The sequence below is a fragment of the Lycium barbarum genome, chromosome 8 (assembly GCF_019175385.1).
Source record: "Lycium barbarum isolate Lr01 chromosome 8, ASM1917538v2, whole genome shotgun sequence".
Classification (NCBI taxonomy): domain Eukaryota; kingdom Viridiplantae; phylum Streptophyta; class Magnoliopsida; order Solanales; family Solanaceae; genus Lycium; species Lycium barbarum.
This window is the reverse complement of record NC_083344.1, coordinates 130,820,076-130,847,011: the sequence shown is the minus strand read 5'-3', so window position 1 is coordinate 130,847,011 and position 26,936 is coordinate 130,820,076. Positions and strand designations below refer to the sequence as shown.

Below are 26,936 nucleotides of genomic sequence, written 5' to 3'. Positions count from 1 at the left end.
ATGTTTAGTAAATGAATAAGTACAAAAAAGTCCTGTAAATGAAAGCGTTCCGTCAGTACGAATGCCTCCTACTTTGGTATATGGTCTCGGAATGTTTCCATACCTTCATAAATGATTCTTTGGTGACTCAAGATCATAACCTCTGTATGACGTCCCGATTTCGTGCAAAGTGGGCCCACAACCTCCGATACCTTCCGTATGTACGTCTGTATGGTATTTGGTATGGTTATCGCTTCTGTTCCTCCGACAGCTCTGTAAGTTAAATGTCTTTTACTTCTGTAAACGGTTTCGGATTCTGCGTCGGAAAGTCTATTTGATATGATATGCTTCGACCACCCGAGATGATACGCCCTGGCGTTCTGACACGATAATTGTAACGTCAGGCAAAGATGGATCTGAAACTTGCTTCTGAGCCTCAGATATGGGTAAGCACATTCGTCTGTCGAGTCTGGATTTATATGCATATGTCTCTGCACTACTCTGTTCGTGCTAGGCTCAATGTATCTTTCACTGTGTCCCGGGCCAGGTTCTGATATGTATCGTGCGCATTGCTCTGCACTGTCTATTCTGTCTACTCACTGCGTCCCGGGTCAGGTTCTGTTATTGTGCACCTCTTTGCATTATTCACCGCGTCCCTCATAGGCGGGCCGGGCTCTGTTTTATGATATTATGATTTGATGTATGGGGTGGTGGCCAGGATGGCGTTTGATCTGTCTGTTCACCGCGTCCCGTACTAGAGGGCCGGGTTCTGTCATCGCGCCCCTCACTGGAGGGCCGGGTTCTGATATATGTACGCTACGGCGTTCTGATTACATGCATATCTGATATATGATTCTGACTCTGTTACCGCATCCCTCAAAGAGGGCCGGGATCTGTTATCTGCATATGGGTATGATCTGTTCCGGTACCCCGTATGTCCTATTCTGCATATGAACCTGATTTGTAACAGTATTCTGTGCATCTGTATGGTCTGTATCACTACGTATGGTGCGTTTCTGGCATTATGCTCGTTCTGCATCCCCGATTCTGGTTCTGGTTCTGTCTGTATACCTCTGCACATCAGCCCTGTTCACGAATCTGTCTGATATACTCTGTATGTCGGCCCCCGACTACGGGTTTGTCTGGCACGTCTGAGTCCGTTGGTGTATTTCTGTACGTCCGATTCTGATTCCGTCCGGTATGCCTCCTGCACCTCCGACTCTATCTACGTCTCTGTCTGATATACCCCCTGCAGTTATGTTTACGACTAAGGTCCTGTCTGTTACAGTCTGTATTGCTGAGTCTGATTACGGTTCTGTCAGTCCTATTTCTATTCTTTAGTCTTGATTATGTTTTGTTTATAATTTTTCTGGCTTTACATACTCAGTACATCTCCCGTACTGACCCCCTGTCCTTCGGGGGCTGCGTTTCATGCCGCGCAGGCACCCACAGATGAGTGGAAGATGTCCCAGCATGATTGGTGAGCTCCAATTCCTTCTGGAGCACTGTTGATGTCAGAGTATGTACGTTATGTCTTCTGGATGGTACTAGAGACTTTGCAGACAGCGGCGTGGGTATAGAATGTCAGTTGTGTGGGCGGCTTCATCAGCCGATGTTTTGTACAGCGTTATGTATAAATTTTTATCATGTTACAAATTTTATTTAATTTGGTCTGTATTATATTTTAGGCTGATTTAAGGACAATTTTACGTGTGCGATAAAGGTCTGCGGGTTCGCTCGACCCTAAATTGGGGTCGAGTGCCCATCACGTCCCTCGGAAATTGGGGCGTGACATTTACAACCTGATTTCTGAATCTCTGAGTGTGGCATATTATATCTCCGGTTATTTCATAGAATTTGACCAAATGAATACAGTTCACATTTTATGTTTAAATCTTATTCATTTATCAGTTACTAATCCTTTTCTTTTCATTTTTTGCATGACTACCGCATACGAGTCCGAGGGACTCGTTCTTCTCCGGCATTCGACGTTGGGCTAAAACCCCAACATAATATTCTCAAGTCATCGTCCCCATCAGTTCTATCTGCAGCAATACAATAAAATATTCTGAGCCGAAGTCCAACAACAGCTGATCATAACAGCTTTTAAAAATGGCCTGAGCCCATTCAATATCACTTGCACCTTTATTTCATTTCATGCATTTGATTTGTATTTGTGCAATTAATACTTTACTTTGTTATCTCCTTAACTTACATGAACTTTAGCAAAATTAGTGGGGTTAGTTTTAGTAATGAGTAGTTAATTCAAGGAAACTAATAATTAATTCAATAAGTTTTATTCTCTTCTTTTCATGTTAAAACTATTTATAATGTCTAATATTTATTTTATTGGGAACAATTGATTTGCAAAATAACATGACTATATATTTTAAGTAAAGGGAATCATATTTTATTCTTACTATCATAGACATTTCTAAAGCGTCACTAATACGCAAATATCAACTCAAGTATATTCTATAAACATTGTTTTCAAGATTAATCCAATTATACATATTTATAGCCAAGCATAATTAAATAAAAAGAGAAATAAAACTCATTATCTTTTGCATTCTATTTATAAAATAAGTTCAGATTTTCTACACTATTATACTCATATAATGTAATTTTATCTTAAGTTTAAATTGGCTAGGTCTTCTCTTAAAAGCTTCTATTTATATGCGAATCATTATATTTTGCAAGTCTCATTTTTAAAATAACATTATTATTTAAATCTTAGCAATATTTATAGTTTACTTTAAATAACATTCAAAATCTCCTTTTGTGCAAATTATCCTACGAATCTTGTTTTAAAATAGCATTTTTATTTAAAGCCTTAGCATATTTCTAAATCTCATTTTTAAACAGTGTTATTATTTTTTTAAAGCCTTAGTAACATTATAAGTCATTTTCTAAAATTTAAGCATTGTATTTAATCTAATTAATTAACCTAAGTTTGGCCGGATAACCGTAGTTAGCGGATTCTGAAGGATGCCTAACCCCTTCCCTTTAGGATAATATAGAGCACTTACCTAGAATCACATTGGTTAAGCAGACTATTAACGGAGGTATAGTTTTAACTTTACCTTTGTTAACATCGAGGTGTCCTAATTCACCGTTAAATTAATTAGGTGACGACTCCATAAATAAAACAAAAAATAAGAATCTCCAATATGTTGTACTCCTACTTTAACCCGATTAAAATGGGGTATAATAGTAATGCTATGTTTTGTTTTGATGATTCGACAAACATGATAAATAAGGAGGAAGAAATAAGATGTTGATAATTTGCTATGTTAAAAATGAGCTTGATTCTCAGGGGAAAATAGTGAGAATTTGGTTCTCACGAGGAACTTCAATTATGAGTTCATCAACATCAAAAAGGGAAAACTGATAAGTTATGCTATGTTATGATTTTATGAGTTGGCAAACACGTACGAGGAACCGAATATGTTTTTCAAGAAACTAGAAGGGATCAGGCTCGAGGCGATTACGCAGATCAACTCTACAGTTTAAAGCTGCTGACACTGTAGCAGTGCAGCAGTACAGCAACAGAGTTACTGCAGTTTGACCAAAATAGAGCTGCTGCAGCAGCAGCAGAGGAACTGAATATGTTTTAGAGAGACCAGATGGGATCAAGTTCCCTAGCCGTTGGAGACAGTTGTAAAGCTGCTGACACTGTAGCATTGTAGTAGTGCAGCAGAGTTGCTGCAGCTAGACCAATGGTCCAAGGTTTATGGTTTGTCACTAAATTATTATAAAGAAACAAACTATTTTGTATACTATGAGAATTGGGAGCGACGTGTTTGAGAAGAGAATGTTGAAGAATGACTTGAGTTTGAGAGTTTTGGGGGGAAATGAGAACAAAGACTTGTATTGTATTAGAGAGGTAATGAAAAATAAAATAAATCTGTTTTTCAAGTTTGTTAAGCCAATGTACCCAAATTTCGGCCAATTTCCACGCTGCCAACGGTAAAATAATTGTCAAGCTTCAACGTTCAAATCAATTGAGGGACTTTGGAGCTTCTTATGAATTAAAAAATCATTTTCCCTAATTGTTTATTATTATATTGTTCAAATGGTGCAGTGTCTTTTTACTGAAGAATATTCTATATTTTGAAACTTTATAGTGTAATTACAAATTGTGCCACGTTAATTAAAGTCTTAAATTAAAAAATTTAATTGCATCACTGACTCATATTAGGGGTGCTTATGGTTGGGTGAAAAAGCGATCCCAATCAATTAAATAAATCGATATTTTTTAATTTAAACCTAGAATATTCAATTTGGCTTGGTTTTATTAAAAATAAACCAAATAAAAAATTGATTCAAAACCAACAAATTATATACACAACTTTTATAATTATCAATATGCAATATATCAATTTTCATAAATAGTTTTAAATATTTTATATAATCTTCATCAAAGAAAGACATGAATTAAAATTATTTTATGTAAAAAATAACTATAAGATTTTTACCTAGATTTTTTTATATTTCTTGTAAACTTTATTCACATGATCCAAACTTATTGATCTAAAGACATTTTGTCAATAATCCAAGGAAATTATAGCCACCATAACAAAAGAAAAGAAAGGATTATAAGTTAGCAGAGAATGGAAAATTATTTTTCTAACCGTAGGAAGAAAAAAAGAGGCGAAATAATATCATTAGATTTCTTTATAATCAAATCAACCCGAAGTAAACTGACAACAACCAAATAGATAATATGTTTTAAACTTGGTTTGATTTGATTTTAATAATTGAAAAAAAATGATTATTTAATTTGATTTTTATTTTAACCAAAAATCAAATCAAACCGAACCATGAACACCCCTACTCATAATAGGCTCGGGTTACATTGTGGTAAAATACGTATATACATCGAATAAATATTAATTATATAACCGATCAATTAACATAGTGTGTTGAGTTAAATTTTTAATGTACGTGGTAATTGAGCCTAATGAATTAATATTATTTCTTAAATCGAGCAGACCGAACCGAGCCGAGCCAAAATTTAACTGAAACCAAGCCAATTTGAGCCTAGCTTTTTCTCAAAACAAGACGAGTCAAGCCGGCCTGACTCTTTGCCCAACTCTACAGATACTTATGACTTGTACCCTGTCAGTGACGGTCATACTGTCGATTGGGTTAAAGAGCATGTTAATATTGTAAAATATTATTATTAAAGTGTCTTATTATGTTTTATTACTCCTACAAGTTAATGGCCTTAAAAATGGGAGAAGTGGCTTTCACTTCTTACGTTTAGAATGGCCGAATGTGGCCATAATTTGCATTGAAACTCTATTCCACTAATCATTAATTCACCCATATTTTCATAATGTACTTCTCCATTTTCTCTATATTGATTGTCCCACTCTCCCACTTCTCTTCCAATTTATTTGTAGGATGAATTTTTTACCTATAAATAGTTATTCATCCTAACCTTGTGAGCACTGAGGAGGATAAAAATATTGGAGAGTTCCGAAAAAGTAAGGATAAAAGAATTTTATTTAGTTGAAGGAAGGCGTTCTTATGCCGGAGTTTTGAACTCTTCAACTAGTTCGGAATTGTTTCAGTCACACGACGTTGATGGAATGTTGTATCCCCAAGAGGACAAGCTAGAGTTATACTATTGGGCCGACGAAGATTATGCCCCATTGAGCTTAAATCTCCTTAAAGAGAGCGAGATATCCGCGCCTCCACCTGAATATTTATTTATTCATTTTTTTTTTCATTTTGTTATAATTTTCAACTCATTCCACAGTGAGCTTGAATCTCCTTAAAGTGAGCGAGATATCCGCGCCTCAACCTGAATATTTATTTGTTCATTTTTTTTCATTTCGTTATAATTTTCAACTCTAATAATTTATCGGCATACTCACCCACACTATCCTTCTTCCTTCTTTAGAGCAAATTGTCCAACCCATGGCAAATATTATTACTCTGCCTGTCCTCCGCGCCTCAACCTGAATATTTATTTATTCATTTTTTTCATTTTGTTATAATTTTCAACTCTAATAATTTATCGGCATACTCACCCACACTATCCTTCTTCCTTCTTTAGAGCAAATTGTATGGCAAATATTATTACTCTGCCTGTCCTCCGCGCCTCAACCTGAATATTTATTTATTCATTTTTTTTCATTTTGTTATAATTTTCAACTCTAATAATTTATCGGCATACTCACCCACACTATCCTTCTTCCTTCTTTAGAGCAAATTGTCCAACCCATGGCAAATATTATTACTCTGTCCGTCCCAATTATGTTATGCACTTTGCTATTTCTATGTTATTGGCCTCTTCCTCATATTTCTTCGACATGCACGTACAAAATTAGGTAAAGGAATATGTAAAGAAGGAAAAAGTTAAATATTATATCCATGAAACCTCGCAAATCGCAAGATCAATCCATACATAGAAACAATAAAACAAAGCTCAATTATACCGAAGTTCAAGACAAAAACTCAACATTGGAACAAAATCACGGCAGGCTAAAGAACAAACAAAATTCCTAGAGAAAGCTCCACACCATGGCGATGTAATCTAAGCCGCAATTTCTGAGAAAGCAGGACTGGGCTGTGCAGGGAAAATCGAAGAAGGGAGAACGCCAAATGTATGCCATGCAGCCATGTACTCGAGATGTGTTGTAGAGAGTGGAAGCTAGCTGTCCCACATTAATAAAAATTGTCAACTTGTAAGCCGATGAAAGAGCTATAACTGATAATCGAAATATCAAAACACCATTTGGTTAAGTATCACATAGGTTGAACTCCTAGTCTGGTAAAAGTATTCTATTGTATTGTCCAAAAGGGAAGAAAATGTGTGAGGAACAACGAAAATAGCAATAATCTAAGCATGAGAATGGTTCTTCAAGATAGCAACAAAGGTTCCAAGGTCACGCCACAACTTCAAAAGCCATAGAATGAATCAACATTATAAAGCATGTGGTAGATTTGGTTGGACAACCTCGCCCAGGTCATAAAATAAAAATATAGTACGCGCTCATATAAGTTTCTTGCACATTAATGACGCGAAATCATATTAGAATTGCCACTTAAAATATATAGTGCGCTCTTCATCGCAATTTTGATACTCAGTTCCCACAAGTTTCAGTTTAGACAGCAGTCCACGAAGTATTTTGTTAAAGTTTTATATGCAATTGGTTGTAAAATTGCTGCAACATAATCAATTAAAGCTACTTTACAGCTTTACCTTGCAAAATGTTCAAATGACATAACAAATTGTGAAATTGGAGACGGATGAGCAAAGTACATTTTAAGTGGATCCTCCAATTTATCTAAATGTCGCTGCAGCTAAATAGACAAATTAAATTTAAAGTAAAGACCAAGAGACATGCCATATGATTCAGTAGGTTAGCAGAAAAGAATCACAAAACCTTAGATCTATAAAGCAAAAGGTAAAGTTGAAGAAGGTTCTCCTGGTACCCCTACATATGTTGCTCTACGGGAAGGCAAATTCCACAAAAAAATCAGCAAATAATAGAAGGTTTTGCCACAGAGCATGCTGAAACAAGGATGTCTATTGAACAATCATTTGAAGCACTAAATGCATATATGGAATCGTTATGTAAAGTGATTATAATACATTGAAAGGATCTTGATGCTTATCTAACAGGGTATATAGTAGTTCTATGTTTTCCCTTGTGGCTATATATTCTGTTATGTCAGCATCAAGACTCTTTCAATGTATTATGTAATCATTTTACATATCGATTGCATATATGCATTTAGTGCTTCAAATGATTGTTCAATAGACATGCTTGTTTATTTATGGTTTTTACATTTATTAATTGCTAGCTACAGTAAGGTGCTAGAAATCTCATTCTAGTTGAGCATCATTAAAGTTGTCACTGTTTTCTTTGTCTAAGGTTTTATCTATCGATATATCATTAGGGAATTGATATATGGTTTTAGCCATCTAATGCATATGTCGAAGTCAAAATAGTTTCTTTGTTCTCAATTATTGTTCTATCAGAATAGTTTTCTCTTATTGAGTCTCTAAAATAAATAAGCGCATAATTTTCAGCTTAGAATCCTATTTTGCAAAATTCAGTTAGTTAATAGTTTTAAAATGAATTGGCATGTGCTACTTGCAGATGCTCCACCGAAACAGTTGGAGATAAGCACTTCGTTCCTCCATTAGAGTATCTGAAGGAATTTCCTAAACCAAAAGAACTAAAAGATCATAGAGTACCTAGAAATCATTGATTCTAAAAGCAGATGAGATAGCTCTTAGAAGTAAGAATTTTTGATAAAGTTTTATGGGGGCATTTAACTGCTATTCAAGAGCTTGCTTACCTTAACTTATGACCTACATTTGTCCTGCAAAAAATAGGGGTATAATTTGATTAATTTTCTACAAACTAATCAAATAACTGAATTGATAAATAACTACAAAATTGGAAGACTTACCATGTCAAAAACCGAGGGGTCCCCCCATAAAATAGTACCAAGCCTGAAATAAAGATGAAACGTTGAGTATTTAACATAAATAATAAAATAAAGGGAGTATTAAATACCAATTTTCTACTAAATGAAAAAATGAAGCAGCATCATAATCGCAAATATAAGGTGATCTTTTGCTATTAAATACGACTCAATGTTTTTCATCAAAAAGACAAAACAATAAGATCCCAAGGTGAATAAAAAGATAGCATGTCAAGAATAAAAGGAATCTTACGTCACCACACGTGAGCCATTCCACACGAACTCATCCCTGAGCTCAAAAACTCCGCTATAAACATTCATAAAAAAATTTGGAAAGAGTTTTGTAACGTAGTTAACAAGTTGAGCCTCCGTTCTTGTAGTTCTTCTTTCACTACCCCTATAATCTTTCTTGTAGTTTTCCCTATAATGTTTCTTGTAGTTTTTCACAAACCGAATAATTCCAAACGGCGTAGTATATATAAAGGCCCCATTTTCATATTCTAAGCACTCTATCAGATTTTCATCCTTGGTCCCTCGAATAACTTTCTGCCAATCCATATACATTCCAAGAAAATCTTTTAGGCTAAAATCAATCAAATTAAGATCAATATACTGATCAAGTTCATCAAGGAAAAACAAACACCGTGCTGAATTCCAAACCAAAGGGGGTTGGTAAAACCATTTTGAGGTTTCTCTAAAATCCCTGAAAAAAAGAAGTTGATCAGTTACAATTCTAATAAAGAAACGAAAATCTAAAAACAGGAATATAAAACTATATGTTACCTCAAATTCTGAGGATCCTTCGTGAAAATACACATTTTAAAATAAAGAGTCAGGTCGGGTGGAAGATCCAACTGATTTTCCGGACCATAACTTGTACTGATTTTTTTAAGAACATTCAAGAACTCCTTGAAATCTTTGTGTTGAGCAGATGCTTTTTCATGCTCATTAAGTGACTCAATTTTCTTTCCTACAAGAAGTTAAAAACGAAAAAATATTAAATAATCAAGTACAAAATGATAATATGGCTATTTTTTTTTATGAAGTAAATATATAACAAACTGTTCAAAATAACTACCCGGCTTGAAGTTGCAAATCCGAATTTTACAATCCAACCCCATCATAATTCCATTCTGAAGATTGCCATGGAACAACTTAGCCTGATGTATACTTTCAAGTGCTTTGGCAAATTGACTAAACAGCAATAATAAATAATAAATAATTATTAAAAGGAATAATTTTTAAATAAGAATTCCAAATGAAAATAGAGATAACTCACAAAAAAATTTCCATGAAGTCCTTTCCAACCCCAATGCATGCTGATTTACTTTTGTTTTCAAATTTGTACCTCCAAAATTGCAGATTCTCTTTCCTTTTCAGCCATGTATCTAAGGAAACTACTGGCTCAATAAGAGCAAATCCTTTTTTACTTGAATCCTTCTCGCAAATTGGATAGTAACCGTTAGCCACAAACGGGCACGCACGCAACAAGTACAACATCTCAATCTCTCCCCGCGCCTTTTTAATATCTAAAAAGGATATACCAGATTGATGATGCGTCGAGTCACAAACCGTCACTAATACACTACGCAGGTACGGGTTATCGTCCCGATCATTTTCATCAGTATATACATAATTTATGCTCATGAGCACTCTGCAAACATATACCAATTCATACTTAGCCTTTACAGGATAAAGTTATAAATACTATCATTACTAACAGATATGATCACTTTCAAAGTTTAGAAAAAAATAAAGGGGGGAGAAATTTTTTAAAAAAAATGGGGAAAGAAACATTTCCGTTCTAAACACTTTGTACAGTTCTAATTTTTCATTCATGACACAAAGATTAAAAACCTGAAACACCTAATTCTGGAAAGTCAATTTCAAGTATTAAACTATCAAGAAATCAATCCATTCACTTGGCTTATAAGCTGGTCAAACTAGCTTATAAGCAATTTTTAGCTTAAGACTAATCAAACCAAGCAGAGACAAATCAAACATGTTCCATGTCACGCTTTCAATACCTCAACACAGAGTACAAGAAAGAAACTAAAACAAAACTGACCTATTAAGTGAACCCTAGATCTGCGTTTTCTTTTTATAAATGAACCCTAAAACGAATGAAAGGAGTAGATGTAGGCGTAGTCGACGGAAATCACCGAGAAATGGGAGTTTGGGTGGGTGTTGGTTTGTTGAGGCTAGGGTTCAGAAATAAGATGAAGAGAGGGGCGGGCCAAAGCTCTTGGGCTGGTCCAAAATTGGGCTTCAGATAATAGCTCATATTTGGGCTCAATATTAGGCTAAAAAAAAAAGGCTGAATGCAAAGAACTAACTCCAAAATCATTGTTTCTTAATTCTTACTCTCTTTTTCTTATACCAAATATACTATATTTTTGTTATAGAGAAAAGATCAAGGTTTTATATTACTACTATACAAGAACAGTCAGTTTTAAAAGGCCAGATGAAGGGTGTGTTCGGTATGAAGGAAACTGTTTTTCAGAAAAATGTGTTCTTGAAAAATAAGTGAATTTCTATTATTTTCTCATGTTCGTTTGGGTAGCAGAAAATAAGTGAATTTCTTACTATTTTCTCATGTTCGTTTGGTTCATAGAAAACATTTTTAGGAAAATACCCACCCAAGCCCCACAACTCCACCCCTCCCAACCCCCAACCCCACCTCCAAATTTTTTCTAACCCCTAAACCCTAGATCTGCGTTTTCTTTTTATAGATGAACCCTAAAACGAATGAAAGGAGTAGATGTACGCGTAATCGACGGAATCGCCGAGAAATGAGAGTGTGGGTAGGTGTTGGTTTGTTGAGGCTAGGGTTCATAACTAGGTATATATCCTTTCGGAAAGAATACATGAGCCCTTGAATCTGAAACTAATAGATGGTTGGGAATAAAAGGAAATAAGATGAAGAGAGGGGCGGGCCAAAGCTCTTGGGCTGGTCCAAAATTGGGCTTCAGATAATAGCTCATATTTGGGCTCAATATTAGGCTAAAAAAAAGGCGGAATGCAAAGAACTAACTCCAAAATCATTGTTTCTTACTCTTTTTTTTTATACCAAATATACCATATTTTTGTTATAGAGAAAAGACCAAGGTTTTATATTACTACTATACAAGAACATTCAGTATTAAAAGGCCAGATGAAGGGTGTGTTCGGTATGAAGGAAAATGTTTTCCAGAAAAAATTGTTCTTGAAAAATAAGTGAATTTCTACTTATTTTCTCATGTTCGTTTGGCTAACGGAAAATAAGTGAATTTCTTACTATTTTCTCATGTTCGTTTGGTTGGTAGAAAACATTTTTAGGAAAATACCCACCCAAGCCCCACAACTCCACCCCAACCCTACCTCCACCCCCCACCCTCAATTTTTTTTTTTGAAGTATTTAATTTTTTTCTGAATTTTCTAAACCACCATATCCCCCCTCCCCCCCCCACCTTAATTTTTTGTAGGGGATGGTGGGGGTGAGGCAGGGGTGGGTGGAATGGCGTGGGGCAGGGGGTTGGATGGTGAAAAAAATCCAAAAAAGAAATTCAAAAGTTTTTATTCAAAAACAAAAGTAATTTTTTTGCGAGGGGGTAGGGGTGGGGCAAGGTGGGTGGGGTGACGCAAGGGTGGGGTAGTGCAAAAAACCAAAATAAAAAATTCAAAACTTTTTTTTCAAAACAAAATTAATTTTTTTTGGAGGGGGCAGGGTGGGTGAGACGGGCTGGGGCCAGGGTACGTGGGGTGGGTGTGGGGCAAGGTGGGGTGGGGGTGGGGCAAAAAAAATTCAAAACAAAATTATTATTTTTTTGGTGGGGGTGGGGCAGGGTGGGGTGGTGCAAAAAACAAAAAAAAATCAAAACATTTTTTTCAAAACAAAATTAATTTTTTTTGGAGAGGGTTGGGGGTGGGTGGGGGATGGTGCAGGGGTGGGGTTTGATTGCGAGTGAAGGTGGGGGTGGGGTGGTGCAAAAAAATCAAAAAAAAAATCAAAACTTTTTTTCAAAACAAAATTATTATTATTTTGCCGGATGGTGGGGCAGGGGTGGGTGGGGTAGGCATAGGAGTGGGTGGGCGAAAGGATGGGGTGGTGGGAGTGGTTGGGGGTGGGTTGGGTGGCTGGTGGAATGCACTTATAAATTTGATTTCCCTACTTTTATTAAGGAAGTCATTTTCCCCATTTTCGAGAAACTTGTTTTCCTAACCGGCTAAAAACTGCTTATTTTGAAAAGTGTTTTTGGTGAAAAGCATTTTGTGTTTGGTCAATTCATTTGAAAAATGTTTTTTTCTGCTTTTAATAAGCAGATTGTGTTTGACTAATCTTTCGCAAAAAGGTGTTTTTGAGTGTCAAATTACGAAAAAGGACAACTATCAATGAACGTTTACTATCAAGATTATTTTACAGAGAGAAATTATTTTAATATCTATTATGAAAAGACTTCAATTAAGTTTTTACTTTTATTTAACTAAAAGTTAAAAGTGCATATCAAAATTCTCAACTACAACTAAAATAAAAATCAGAATCATTCCACAAATTGAAATTCTACACAAAGAATTATCAATTAGAAATTAATGGTTTAATGAGGGATATACTTGGTAAATATGTATTTATCGTAGGGAAATTTTGTCTTGAAAAAAAATAATTTTCTACTTCTGCTTTCTACTTCTGCTTTCTTCAAGAAGCTTCAACAACCGTAAAAAACTGCTTCTGCTTCTACTTAAAAGTAGTTTTACTAATTGGCCAAAATACCTCAAATATCCAAAAAAAAAAAAGTGTTTTTTCTATAGAAAAAAAAAAAAAAGCTTTTGGCCTTAAAACCGCTTGGCCAATCAGGCTCTAAGGCTATCTAGTGGGACAAGATATCCCGTCCCGTAAACTTAGTGGGATGGGACGGGCCTAGCGTATCATCCCCTTGGTGTCCCACTAATGTCCCGATGCCCCCCCCATCCCCACCCCTACATCCACTAAGTTTGTGCCCCGTCCCATCCCCTCATATCCCGCCCTACTTAAATTTAAAAAATCATGTTTGTGTGTTTTGAATTTGAAATGTTATCAATTTAACTTTGAAGTTTATTTCAAATTTGTGTCCATTTACTAAATTTATGTAGGCTTTTATCACACTATCATCTTTTATTTTTATTTTTGATTGCTTAAATATTTAATTTTAAAAAATTTAAAACATCCTCCTAAGGCCCCCAACCCGTCCCGTTAGCTTAGTGGGATGGGACAGGCCTAGCGGTTTGTCCCTGTCCCATCCCACTGATGTCCCGGTCCCTCCTATTCCATTAAGAAGTCGTCCCGGCTCGTCCCATCCCACTAAAACTGTCTGCCCCGTTCGACAGCCTTAGTCTCAGTTTGAAAACTTTTTGCAATTATATTTAGTCTCAGTTTGAAAAATTTTTGCAATTATATTTATGTATAATTTAAATTTAGAATAGTAATTGTATGTTAAATCTTCCTTCAAAGAGTAAATAAAAAAGAATGAATTGCTGTTCAGTTTTACATGCTTGATTCCTGCTTTGGCTCATTCCTTATCAATTAAATTAGTTTAGAGTTTTAAGTTCTATGCAGTTTGTAAAACTCCAATAGCCATTAGCTTGAGTCAGAGATGACATGAAACTTACGCTTAGATGAACATGTGTTTTGTAGTTTGACTTCATCCTCACTTGTCTTAAAAGGTATTACACTTGAAAAGGTTCCCTAAAAGTTCATTGAATTCAAATATGTTTCTATTTAAAAAATAATATCTCGTGCTACTAATATTTTGTTTCATTCGTAAGTGCATTTCATACCACAGCAAATGATGAAAAGGCCAAGTGAAAAAATGAAATGTTACCGGAGTATGGTTGGCTTACACATACTCGTAATGATTAGCTTGCTGCCAGATAATTGAGCTTATTTGCATACACAGTATACATGGATATACATAAATTAAGCATGTTTGAATCAGGCAAGGTATGTGTTTGCAAACACTAGGCTACTCTGATGAACTAAAACCCATCAACTCTTGAGCACATCAGCATAACGAGCATTTCTAGCAAACTGAGTTTTGAGCCAATTAAGTATACATTTGATTACAAATCTACATGCTTGAGATAAGTTGTTCACCCTTTAATCAACAAAACATATAAGAGATGCACTTTCTTCAGTTTACTTTAAGTTTTGTACTCATAGATCAATATTTAGCATATCCAAAAAACAATTATCAGACTCAAACCTCACACTCATACTCTCCTGTTGCATTCAAGCTAATTCATTAACATGATAACACATATTTGTCATCAGTTAATCCTCACATTGGTACAGTTTCTCAAATCAAAAAGCTAATCCATGAACTAATACATCAAGGCTAAGCTAATTAACCAAATGCAATACAAACTCATAAGTTGAATAAACTAATTCACATGTTAAATCATGTAATTCGTCTTGCATGCTAGTTACATGAGGATTAACTTAACTCTAATTGCATCAGACTAACCAACAGATCCTTTATCAAGGCTAAATGACCACTATATTATGCTACTCTAGCACATACTTGATTATACAACAAGCAATACTAAACTGAACATAACACCCAAATAGGCTAGAGGTTAAATTAACATAATCCAATAAGCATAAACATACGACATTCCCATTAAACTAAACATACTAATGCTTAGCCCACTACGGATCAGGTAAACTTTCGAACAGGCTGAATAAGCATTCTCGGCGATTTTGACTAATCAAGACATCCAAGCCAGCACAATGCAACCAAACTATTCACTTACACAAATCGGCAAATCCCTGATGGACAGTGTGCTAAATGCAGGAGCAGAAACAGCATGCACTTCTACAGTTTATATGAGCTCACACAATTTCAACAAAAGCCATACACAAGTTGGTTTCAATTCATCAATTTAACTGAACATACAACCAGATTCAAGTGATTCAAAGCCAAACATATACTTAATAAAAACATCTGACCCATGCCATATAATAACTGAATTGAACAAACACTTGAAACATGCTTAAAACAACCAAACAGACTATCACAGAAAACATATTTAACTAAACTATTATACAAGGCTAATTAAAAATCCTAACTAATACTGACATACGAACAGATTTATCCATCAAACTAAGTTAACTTGACTAAACTAACATGTCTTAATCACAAACTGAAATAACACAGAGCAAACAAAGAATGCAAAATAAACACCAAAAGAAGTAAATGGATAATCACCTTTTTTAGGTGCAGCGAAACGGGGTGCGGGGCTTCAGATCTACCTCGAACACTTCGAATCTCCTAGTTTGCGTAGACTCGGATGCGAAAACAGTAACGGAAGTAACAAGAGCGAATAAAACGCACGATTCAACGCTTCGACTATCAAAAATAGTGAGTTAATATTTAGAGGGAAATTTTATGCGGCTCCAAGAACTTTCTTGTTTTTCAAAGATTCAATACAGATAAAAGGGACTTCTCATTTTTTGGGGGGAATTTCTGCGACTCCGAAATCTCCTATTTCTCCAGGAATTTTGTGCGATTTTTTTCTGCCCCACTTTTGACTGGAAAATCGATTATTTATATGGATGGATTATGATTTGGGCTAGGGTTTCATGTGTGAATAAGAGAGAGAGGAGCGGGAGAGAGAGGAGCGGGGGGAGGAGAGAAGAGTGCGAAGAGAGAGAAAGGGGGGATGGCGGCTGAAGAAAAAGATGAACACTAGTGGTTCATCTTTGTTTATTGACCCGGGTCGGGTCAGATGTGTGGGCTGGGTATTAAAAATGGGTTAATTGATTTGGGCTAGTGAATTAAAAGAATGGGCTGATTGTAAATGGACCGAATTAATATGGTTGGTCTGAAAATAATTGATTGGGCTCGAATTTGGGCTGATGAATTAAAAATATGGGCTGAGTGAAAGAAATAGTTCGGCTTCTAAATTTAAATAAAAGACCCGTTTTAATTAACTATATACTAAGTGTGCTAAAATATATCCTAATATAAAAGTATGTATTTATTAGTACTCATATGAAAATAAAATGACGTCGTAATAGCCGTGCGATAATATATTTGAAATTTCACACTAAGTAAACACTATTATTTAATTATGCGACGATAAATGCGATGCGTGTGCGTAAGCTGATAAAAATGTGAATTATAATAATACTGGTAACAAAATAACAACAACAACGACGACGACAACAACAACAACAACAACAACAATAATAATAATAATAACAGCTAGTAACGGTAATAGAATAATGAAATACCGGTATTGATAAGAAGCTAATAATTATAGTAAAATAAAAAATAAAAAAATCATTTTTTTTAGTTGCTAAAATATTAGAAGCGTAAATAAGTATTTCGGAGGAGAGGCGGGACAAAATTGGGTGGGTTCCACCGATTTTCTTCTTTTTTAAAAAAAAATACTGGTTGGTGTTTAATATGGGGCTCACAATTTTTAAAATATTAGTTGTTGTTTAATATATATGGGACCCAATATGACTAATTACATTTCATTATATAACTTGCATATAGAGTAATCTTAAAAAGTTTCCCTTGTTGCTTTGTGTACCTATTTTAGGAATATTAAAAGAAAAAATGAAGATATAAAGTTCACAAGAAATTATGTAGCTATTAAAGTAATGAGTGTTTTTAAGTTATAAGACACTAAAACCCTAACATTCAGTTTGCTCCTTATCACCGTGTAACTACATAAATTCAGGGAGGTGAGCATTTATGCGTGCCCCTAAGCCATTCCTCCCAATTTCTTGTTCACAAGTCAATTTATAACTAAGAATGCATCTCATTACCAAATGAAGCTAATCATGTAATTTGTCTTGACTGATAGATTTTTATTATTTTTTTGTGGGAAAATGATACATATTCAGTGGTGTAGCCACATATAGTGAACAATCGTCAATTTAACACGCTTCATCGAAAAATACATAGAAAGTGATATTGTGTGTGTGTGTGTGTATGTATATATATATATATATATATATATAAACCGTGTACACCATTGAAGAAATTCATGACTTCGCCACTTAATTACGTGTATCATTTATGCCAACGTAATGAAAATACTAAATGCATTTTCAAATCAAGCGTAGTTTCTTTGAACTTTCATATCATGATTCAATTTTAAATTCTTTTACTAAGTTTTTTTTTTGTTTACTATTTATAGTTATATATTAGATTAATAAAAATCAAATAATATCTTCGCCCAACGAGTAAAAAATAAAAGATAGGATTTTTTTTCTGCTATTCCAAAAAAAAGATCTGATTAATATTAATTGGTTACTTAACTTCTCAAACTAAAGTTATGCCTTTGTTATTCTTTAAGATATTTTTCTATCATAATATGCTTAAAGTCGTCTATTTCTCCAACTGCCAATACGTGTAGGTTTGAATCAAAACACAACCAAAAAAATAGTTAGTTCGCTCGCACACGGGATTGTGTGCGTGCTTATAAGCTGTAGCCTGAAGCCTTTACTTGTAACACGCGTTTTAAAGCCGTGAGGTGCGCCAAAGCGGACAATATGTTACAAGCGGTTTATAACACGTTATCAGCACGATGCTCGCGATGAGGGGGTGTGTTGTGAACTTGAAGTTCCCACATCGCTCGCACACGGGATTGTGTGCGTGCTTATAAGCTGTGGCCTGAAGCCTTTACTTGTAACACGCGTTTTAAAGCCGTGAGGTGCGCCAAAGCGGACAATATGTTACAAGCGGTTTATAACAAAATATAACTTTTATTTGGTTTTTATAAGTAAATATATGTTATTCAGAAGCAGCTCTCCATAGTTTGAGTTCTCACTTTGTTTTAGGTGAAGTTCATGTGGGGAACTAGTGGTAGATCAAAGGGAACAAATACCACTGCATTATCGATTTGGGCGGGTTAGTTTACAACCCGCAATTTAACCCCATATACGACCCAACACTTTTTGGACCCAAATATATTTGGGCGGATGACCCGTTTACTAACCTAACCCAATTCACAAGCAACCCCTTGGTTCGATTTCCTTTTCAATTAAAAAAACAAAAGAAAACCTAACCCGAAACTTGATACATCTTTATCTAGTTAGCTAGAGAGAAAAGAAAGCCCCAAACTGACTTTACAACCCTAGACGAAGCCTAGATTCACAATGATTGTGGTGTATTTCCGTGGTTATGAAGCGAGGGGGTCTGCGTGGTATCGTGTCGATCTTGTTGAGACCACAAAGTCTGAAGGGAAAAAGAAAAGACGATGGAGAATGGAAAGTGAAAAGAGAGAAACAATTCCTCCCGCTGCGGTGCTCCCTGTAGTTGATTTCGGATCTAGTGGAGGCTGGGCCGTTATTGAAGACGACATCTACGTGGCTGGGGGATGGTTCCGTGGCGATGATACGAAAAGCATCGTTAATAAGGATGTGATTAAGCATAACATTCATCATCCAGATTCTACCTCTCGGGAAAAAGTATTTTCCTTGAAAACTCCCCGTGCATCGTCCTTCCTCGCTACCATTGGTAGAAAGCTAGCTGTTGTGGCCGGCAATTCCACTGACGACAGAATCAAGGGAATTAACGATGACATGGTGGTCGATGATGTTTATGATTCCAAGTGGAAAGTGTGGTGAAATTTACTACCTCGACAACCAAACTTCTGAGTACCTGAGTTCAGACATAGCACATTTTGAGCATTATCAACCGTGGGACGCTAATACCACTGTTGTGGAAGGGAAAACTCAAATTGTGTTTTATTCCTTGGTTCAGGGTTCTATGCTCATTCTGGATGCATCTACTGGTGAAATAGTGAAAGAAGGATATCCCGATCATCACTTTGCTTTGAGGGGTGAGCGAGATAGTCTTCCCCCAGGTATCCACGGATCCTTTATACCATTGAGCCTTGCTGCCGGTTCTTCACATGCAGTGTTCCACGACAGTACATTCTATTACTTCACCTATGAACTAAGGCTGTACGGATATGATGTGCATCAACGGAGATGGCTCCTATCTGAATGCCTTGGAGATAAATATCCCCAACTCAAACCCAATGTTATATCCCGTGTTTTCGCGAATTTGGGAAAATTCGAAATAATTTTTATTTGTAAGGAATAAGGTCATATGTTGATTTGAATTTATATATGCGTGTTCTTCATGAAAAATATTGGTGTGGTAATTCGGAGGAAGTCCAAGGGCAAAAATTGGAATTTTGAAAATTAGTTTTGGGAATTACAAAATTTGATTCATAAGTCATTGGGCTCAAAAAAATTGATGAAAAATTAAGGCCCAATATGTAGGGGTGGCCGGCCATTAAGAGGCCCACATCCATCAAATTAATTCAATATTTTCCATGTGCTAAAAATAAATATAAGGGTCATTATCTATTAAATGGTTCAAGAAGCTAAGAAGGAGAGAAACAAAGCACAAAGAAGAGCAAAAATTAAAAGGGCATTCGGCCCCTTGCCCTCACTTTCACCTCTCAAAAATCTTGATCCAAAAATATTTTTCTTGTGGTATTTCTACTAAATTAAGGGTCCTTTACAACTTGGTGTAGTTGGTTTGGAAGAAAGAGGACTTGTTTGTTCAAGTTGACAACTTATTTAAGTGAGGAAGATAGGAGAAGAAGGTAAGAACTCATCCTTTTTTATGATGTTATGAAGGTTTGTTTATGTTGTAGTATGTAAAAATGAGTAGAATTTATGAAAATATGGAAGTTTGCAAAGTGGGTGTGCATATATATATGGGGCCGTGTGTGTGTGCCAATGTGTAATTAAGATGAGTTGAATTTTATGTTGTATTCTAGTTGTGCTTATGGTGGAATTTACATTGGAAATGAAAGTTAAATGAATTTGGTTGAAGTTGGAAATATAGGTGTTGGCCGTGTGGTATATGGAAATTGAAATGGAAATGAATTAATGTTGTTTAATATGTTAGTTGTGTTGTTGTGATCCTTGCAATGTAAACGAAGATAAAATGATGTAAGTTTGCATTGAAATGGAATGTAGAAGCTTATGTCGTTTTAGTATGATTTTATGACATTATGTAAATGAGGTTGTTAAGGTCCAAATTATGATGATTGTTGATGAACTTGGAAGACGGAAACATGTTATGAATAAGTATGCTAAAGATTAGAAGCTTTGGATGAATTATGGCTTTGGTGGAAAGTTTGTATATTTTGTATATCTTGTGAATATATGGTAGGAATGAAATGAAATGCTTCCGAATTATATTGTAATGATCTTGATTAGTAATGAATATGAGAATGTTGGTATTGGTTTGAAAATGTGAAGTCGGAATGAAAGCTATTGCATTATGTTGGAAAGAAGACTAGTTGTGTTATATTGTGATTTGTAGTGATTGTTGTTGTTGTTGGGTTGTTGTTGATTGTCTTGACCGAGTTGAATTTTCGGGGACCCTATATGTATAGGGGAGATGTTGCCCAAATTTTTGTAGAAAAGTGTTGATTTAAGATTTAGGTCCTAAAGTCTTATGGCTAACATTTGGTAAATGTGACCATTTGTAGATTTTGGGCGAAACGGGAATTGAATTTGGAAAGGCGTAAAGAGCATATAAGGTATGTAAAGCTATCCCAATTCTTCTTTTGGCATGTCCTAGGTGTACTAGGATCGTATTTGAGTCTCAAAAAGTATTCTGTTCATCGGAATCCGCATTTGAAAATACCCATTTTTCATTCAATGGAATTGAACCCTATAAGTATGCTTTATGAAAAGAATTGTGCAAACTTCCGCAAATTGTCTAGAGAATTATGGAATGTCCCCAGGACCTTCGTAGATGACTCTATAAGCTTAACATATGTAATTTGGGCTCATTGCTTCAATGGACCCGAGGTGGGCCCCATTATTCAAGCTTTGTCCCTTATGGTACTATTGTCTTATTTTCAAGTAATATAAAATGAAATGTTTTAACTACTCCTCTAGCTATTAATTAAAAATTATTTTAAATATTCCATTAAGTCTTATAAACTTTTTTGGAAATTGGAAACGATCTCGGAAAGATTATGCCTCTGTAATCCAGTATGACATCCGAAATACGCTTACTATGATTCTGTCCGATTCCATCATTTCGATTTGTCATTCGATATGTCTCATTGAGTCTCTGGGAATATATGGTATTTTTATTGCATTTAGTTTCTCACTACTCTATTCGTGGATGCCTCAATGTTTCCCCCACTGAGCCCGGGCCAGGATATGTTCTCAAGCGTCTTCCACTGCATTGTTTGTCGTGCCTCGATGTGAGGGGGCAGGTATACATGTACATGGGTTGTGGAGTATGTTGTGCCATGTACACTATTCTGATATGATATGATATGATCTAATATGGCCATCTGATATGATATGCTATGTTACGGGGTTATCCCCTATCCGATCCTTATGTGTTGTGGCACCAGTGTCGGGGGGTGACCACGTTCTGTCTACCGAGTCCCTTGGCAGGGGCCGGATATGATATGGCATATGGTTCTGTACACACTCGTTATGTTTTGAAAATCTGCATTTGATACTCTGGATATCACACTCACTTTTCTGTACGTTTTGTTTCGGTTATGATTTTGTTCCGTAATGGGACCAGGTATGACATACGCTTTCTGCAAGTACTATTTATGCTATATGATCAGTATTTTGCTAATTTGGATATTTTGTTCATTTTCTGTATCTTCTGCTTCGATTATCACTTTGTTTACTACGTTCCATGCTTTACATACTCAGTACATATTTCGTACTGACCCCCTTTCTTCGGGGGCTGTGTTTTCATGCCGCGCAAGTACTAACGATAGATTTACTAACCCGCCTGCCTAGGACATCTATTCTGCTATTCTGGAGCGCTCTTTTGTCTAGAGCCTATACCTTGGTACAGTCTGCTGCTGTTGTATTTATGTACGCTATTCAGGGGTACGACGGGGCCCTGTCCCGTCTCATGATTCTGTTATGTTCTGTAGAGGTCTGTAGACATATATGTGGGTTCTGTATTTTTTTGGGTTGTTATGATCTGTGATGGCCTTTTCGGCTTCCACGTACAAAATCTGTTCATCTATGATATTTAGTAGCACCAACTAACTTTCATATTGATATTTTATGCTAATATGCTGGTTTGGGGTATTGGGTACGTTTGAGTGTCCAACACGGACACTAGTCGCGGTCTACGGGGTTGGGTCGTGACACCCAAGACTGTCCGTACAGATCCTGATTTCCCCCTTTTGGTTGGCCTCCCAAATGGAAAATTATTGGTGCTTATTTTTCATGAACGTGGAGTATTTACAATGGCCCCCCTCTCCGTCCGCAAAAATGATTCCTCTTTAGATGTGGAGGTGGACGTGGAGCACATTCAGTATTTTCACCCTCATGATACCTCTTCCTATCCCTATCAGGGGAAGGCAATGTGAGTTCTACCCTTTACTTTCCCTTTTTAGTTAAGCCCGAATCTGTTTGGTTCTATTCACTGTTTATTAGGAATTGAGAGGAGATCTCATTTGATATTTCTTTATTTAATGGGATGGCAATTTAAGACAGAGTTACAACCCAAATAGTATACCCTAAAGGAACGCCAAACCATGGTTTCCTGCAGACCATAGAGGTGCTTGCTTTTATTTTTTTTTATTTTTTATAGATCTTTGCTCCTAGTAATAAGTTTTGAAATTTAACACTGTTACATAATATTCAAACGAAAAAAGTACAAAGATAACATTGTTACACATAAGGCCCACGCGAAGCAATTGCAGGGCTTACTTTATAAGCCTTCAGCTTCGTTTTTCACTCGCCTTGAATCAAAGTATCAAGCTCAACTTCCTCTTCTTCTTTACAGAGAAAACTGTTTTGGGATGCAAGTTGAATTTTAAGTGATCTTGGTTAGGATTAAAGGGTTGGAGATCACAGAAGGCCTCAGAACTTTTCGCTTTTCATCTACATCGCGGAAGGAAAGCGGAAGGTCTAAGGACATTGTGCTTTCCTTCCGTATCGCGGAAGAAAAGCGAAATCCTGCATAATTTTTTCGGTCCAGACCAATAATGGTATATACGTATGAATAAATGTAATGCACTATTTTACGGCTGAAGGAGCATGGTATAGTCGGTCATTCTATAAGGAGCCTAAAGAATTTCGATATCGCCATTAATTCATTAATCTAGGGGACTGTTAGGCATGCAGGAAGGAAGTGGTTTGTGTTGTGGGTCTCACATAGTCGTGATATAAGCGTTTACCTCATCTTAGTCGTGATGTAAGCGCTTACCTCATGATAGTTGATACACTCAAATTACACCTATTAATGGCGTAAAGCGGACGTTATCAAATATAGTAACCCAACAAGGTTGGGGTCGAATCCCACAGGGAATATGGAGAGAAAAGAGTACTAATGATATGCAATACTAGTCTTTAAATGCTTTAGTTCTATTCCGGATAGTTTGACTTGATTGTTGAATAATGTAATTTAATACTTTGACTTAAAATGTAATTAGTTTGAGAGAGAGAGACTAAGGTTGTGTTCCCCAATTTGATTAGATATTATGCTTCAGGTTTCAAAGCGATATACTTCTAATGGTTGTTCTATGAATATGCACTTGGTCTATTAAGGACTTCTTAATGTTTTCCAACAGTTAAATCGTATTACCTCTTCATGATTCTTCCGAATGTAAAAGAGTTGCAATCGAAGAATGACCAACAATGCCAATTTAGACTTGTTCTTATTCCTAAGTTAGTCTATTAAACAAGGGTTAACGCCTCGAGTCATTGTTATTCAATCTTACCCATATTAACTTTCTTTCCCAAGAACAGTTAATATAATGGCTTAGGATAATGCTTGCAATCATCATCCAACACTAAATCACAAAGATGGAATAAATAATAACAACCATTATGCATATATCAATAATAGAAATCCATTCACACAATATCCATCATGGGTTCCACAACCTTAGCTTTAAAATTAGCTACTCATAATTCTGGATAACAAAGAAAACTTACAAGTAAACATAATGAACTTACAATGCAATTACAAGATGGAATGAGAGTGAAGTTGTTGCTTGAAATGCTCCACTACTTCTAAAACTTAAGACCTAGGGTTTTTGCCTCTAAAATAAAATCTGATTCTGATTTAAAACCCTACATTAAGTATTTATAGAGCCAAAAATCGCGCCAAGTTTCTGGACAAAACTGCCCTTACGCCGCATCGTTACGGACCGTAACCTGTGTTACGGTCCGTCCTTCAATTCGTCATTTGTCAGCTTTCACGTTACGGCCACCATGCGACGGACCGTACCATGTGTTACGGTCCGTCCTTTTGAGGCGTAACTTGTGACTCTACTTGGCAACTCTCTGGAAATTTGGCTGATGTTACGGTGACTTGTTACGGACCGTAACATGAGTTACGGACCGTAACACTCCACCGTAACACTGACTGGTTTCATTGAAACTCTCTGGAAATTCAGCCCATGTTACGGTGACATGTTACGGACCGTAACATGAGTTACGGACCGTAACACTATACCGTAACAGTGATGGTTTCAATGAAAACTTTCTGGAAATTTAGGCCCTGTTACGGTTCAAAGGTACGAACCGTAACATGGATTACGAATCCCGTTACGGTCCGTAACAGGAGTTACGGACCGTCGCTTAGCTCCATTTTGTACTTTTTCAGCATTTCATCTCATTTCCGATCTTTAGCTAATCAGCCCTATAAAACACAAAAATAACATAAGAAACAATGTAAAAATACTTGAAATCAAGCAATATTTCTAGTTACATAGGCATAAAATGTGTCGAAATTCACGGCACATCAATAGTCGTGATGTAAGCGCTTACCTCATCATAGGAAATTCATTCCTATAAATAGACAGCTTATGGTTCATTTGTAATATCATCAAGATCATTTGCTAAACACATACTAAGATAGAGAGAAAAAAAATCTAAGAGAAATACTCTTAGTGAAAGGCCTAAGTAAGAGAAGGTCTTTGAGAGAATTTTCTGTGATAAAATTCTTGAGTAGAATTAGAATTGGGGTTGTGAGGTTGAGTGTTGTACACACTTGTAATATTTCTTCTTTAATAAGATCTGCAGCAGCAACGTGGACGTAGCTCTCACATTGAGGGTGAACCACTATAAATATGTGTGTGATATTTATTCTTCGCTTACATCACGGCGTAAGTAGGTTCTGTCTAAGGAGGTTGGTATTTAAGTGGCCCAGCTGTGACCCTCCAATCTTTCCTGGGAACCTGCTTACAAAGGTCAGATTTGGGATTCAAATCCTAACAACTGGTATCAGAGCAACAGGTTGTGTTGTGATTTAGAAACGATGGGAGGCGAAGATGGTACGACACATGATATCGATAAATTCGATTGTACAAATTTTGCGTTCTGGAGAATGCAAATTGAAGATTATTTATATGGCAGAAAGCTTCATGAACCTCTGAGTACGAAACCAGAGGAGATGAAGCAAGCATATTGAGATCTCCTCGACAGACAAGTTCCGGGAGTCATTCGGCTAACGCTGTCGAAGAATGTTGCTCACAACGTGGCAAAAGAGAATACCACCACAGATATGACGAAGGTATTGTCTGATATGTATGAGAAACCTTCGGCAAATAATAAGGTATTTCTCATGAAGAAACTATTTCATCTGAAGATGATGGAAAATGCTCATGTTGCTGCACACATAAATGAATTCAATACCATTGTAAATCAATTGTCATCGGTAAAAATTGATTTCGATGATGAAGTACAAACTCTAATTTTGTTGGCATCCCTAACAAATAGCTGGGAGCCAATGAGAGCAGCGGTTAGTAATTTTGTCGGCAGTGACAAACTAAAATTCAATGATGTTAGGGATCGTATCCTTACTGAGGAGGTGCGCAGGATAGATTCTGGAGAGGCATCGACGAGTTCTGTTTTTAATGTTGAAAACAGAAGCAGAAATTATGACAGAAACTACAACCGAAATAGGGGCAGATCGAAGTCAAGGAATGGCAGGGGTCAATCCAGACCAGGACGAACACTTGAGTGTTGGAACTGTGGAAAACCAGGTTATTTCAAGAAGAACTGCAGGGGGCCAAAAAAGGAGGACAACAAGGGGGCTGGAATCAACGCTGCTATGGAAGACATTGGCGATGCGTTGTTGCTATCGGTTGACATCCCGATAGACTCTTGGGTGCTTGAATCAAAAGTGTCCTTTCATACCACCCCACATCATGATATAATGACAAACTACGTGGCTGGAAATCTCGACAAAGTTTATTTAGCCGATGGAGAGCCGCTAGACGTTGTTGGCACGGGAGACATTAATTTGAAGATGTCAAATGGATCCTCGTGTAAGATTACAAAAGTTAGACATGTGCCAAAGCTGATGCGAAACCTGATCTCAGTAGGTCAGCTTGATGATGAAGGATATGATGTCAACTTTGGTAATGGGTCTTGGAAGGTGGCGAAAGGTGCTATGGTAGTTGGCCGAGGAAAGAAGATTGGCACTCTCTACATGACGACTAGCTGTCGTGATACTGTTGCTGTGGTTGACAACACAAAAAAAAACAGATTTGTGGCATTG

General features: G+C 36.3%; 2 protein-coding genes and 1 pseudogene across 5 annotated transcripts; 2 read left to right on the top strand and 1 right to left on the bottom strand.

Annotated features, from left to right (window-relative positions):
- Positions 1–6,333: 6,333 nt before the first annotated feature.
- Positions 6,334–16,127, bottom strand: LOC132607468 (uncharacterized). 4 transcript variants are annotated; one of them, XR_009570291.1, is made up of 8 exons: positions 15,651–16,127; positions 9,710–10,084; positions 9,509–9,624; positions 9,214–9,400; positions 8,684–9,133; positions 8,416–8,458; positions 8,198–8,325; positions 6,617–6,647 (listed from the first exon to the last, which is right to left on the bottom strand). XR_009570291.1 is itself a non-coding variant. In XM_060321444.1 (8 exons), the coding sequence occupies exons 2-7, from the start codon at positions 10,075–10,077 to the stop codon at positions 8,308–8,310; spliced, it is 1,182 nt and encodes a 393-aa protein (XP_060177427.1). In that variant the 5' UTR covers positions 10,078–10,084; positions 15,651–16,127; the 3' UTR covers positions 6,617–7,296; positions 8,302–8,307. The 4 variants fall into 4 exon arrangements, 3 of the variants coding, with proteins under 3 accessions (XP_060177425.1, XP_060177427.1, XP_060177426.1); XM_060321444.1 differs by having other exon boundaries at positions 6,617–7,296; positions 8,302–8,325; XM_060321443.1 differs by having other exon boundaries at positions 8,302–8,325.
- Positions 16,128–18,962: 2,835 nt separating this feature from the next.
- On the top strand, positions 18,963–22,806 carry LOC132607467 (uncharacterized). The gene is made up of 2 exons (XM_060321440.1): positions 18,963–19,445; positions 22,576–22,806. Exons 1-2 carry the CDS (start codon positions 18,978–18,980, stop codon positions 22,789–22,791), a joined length of 684 nt encoding a protein of 227 aa, XP_060177423.1. The 5' UTR covers positions 18,963–18,977; the 3' UTR covers positions 22,792–22,806.
- Positions 22,807–25,691: 2,885 nt separating this feature from the next.
- LOC132608359 (uncharacterized) lies at positions 25,692–26,026 on the top strand (annotated as a pseudogene).
- The last annotated feature ends 910 nt before the right edge of the window (positions 26,027–26,936 follow it).

Coding starts and splice junctions, on each gene's coding strand:
- LOC132607468 (XM_060321442.1), bottom strand. CDS start 10,077: ATGAGCATAAATTATGTATATACTGATGAAAATGATCGGGACGATAAC. Junction 9,401..9,508: donor GATTTGCAACTTCAAGCCGG/GTAGTTATTTTG, acceptor AACTTCTTGTAG/GAAAGAAAATTGAGTCACTT. Junction 6,648..8,415: donor ACCCCTCGGTTTTTGACATG/GTAAGTCTTCCA, acceptor AATGTGGGACAG/CTAGCTTCCACTCTCTACAA.
- LOC132607467 (XM_060321440.1), top strand. CDS start 18,978: ATGACATGGTGGTCGATGATGTTTATGATTCCAAGTGGAAAGTGTGGT. Junction 19,446..22,575: donor ATCCCCAACTCAAACCCAAT/GTTATATCCCGT, acceptor GTGACACCCAAG/ACTGTCCGTACAGATCCTGA.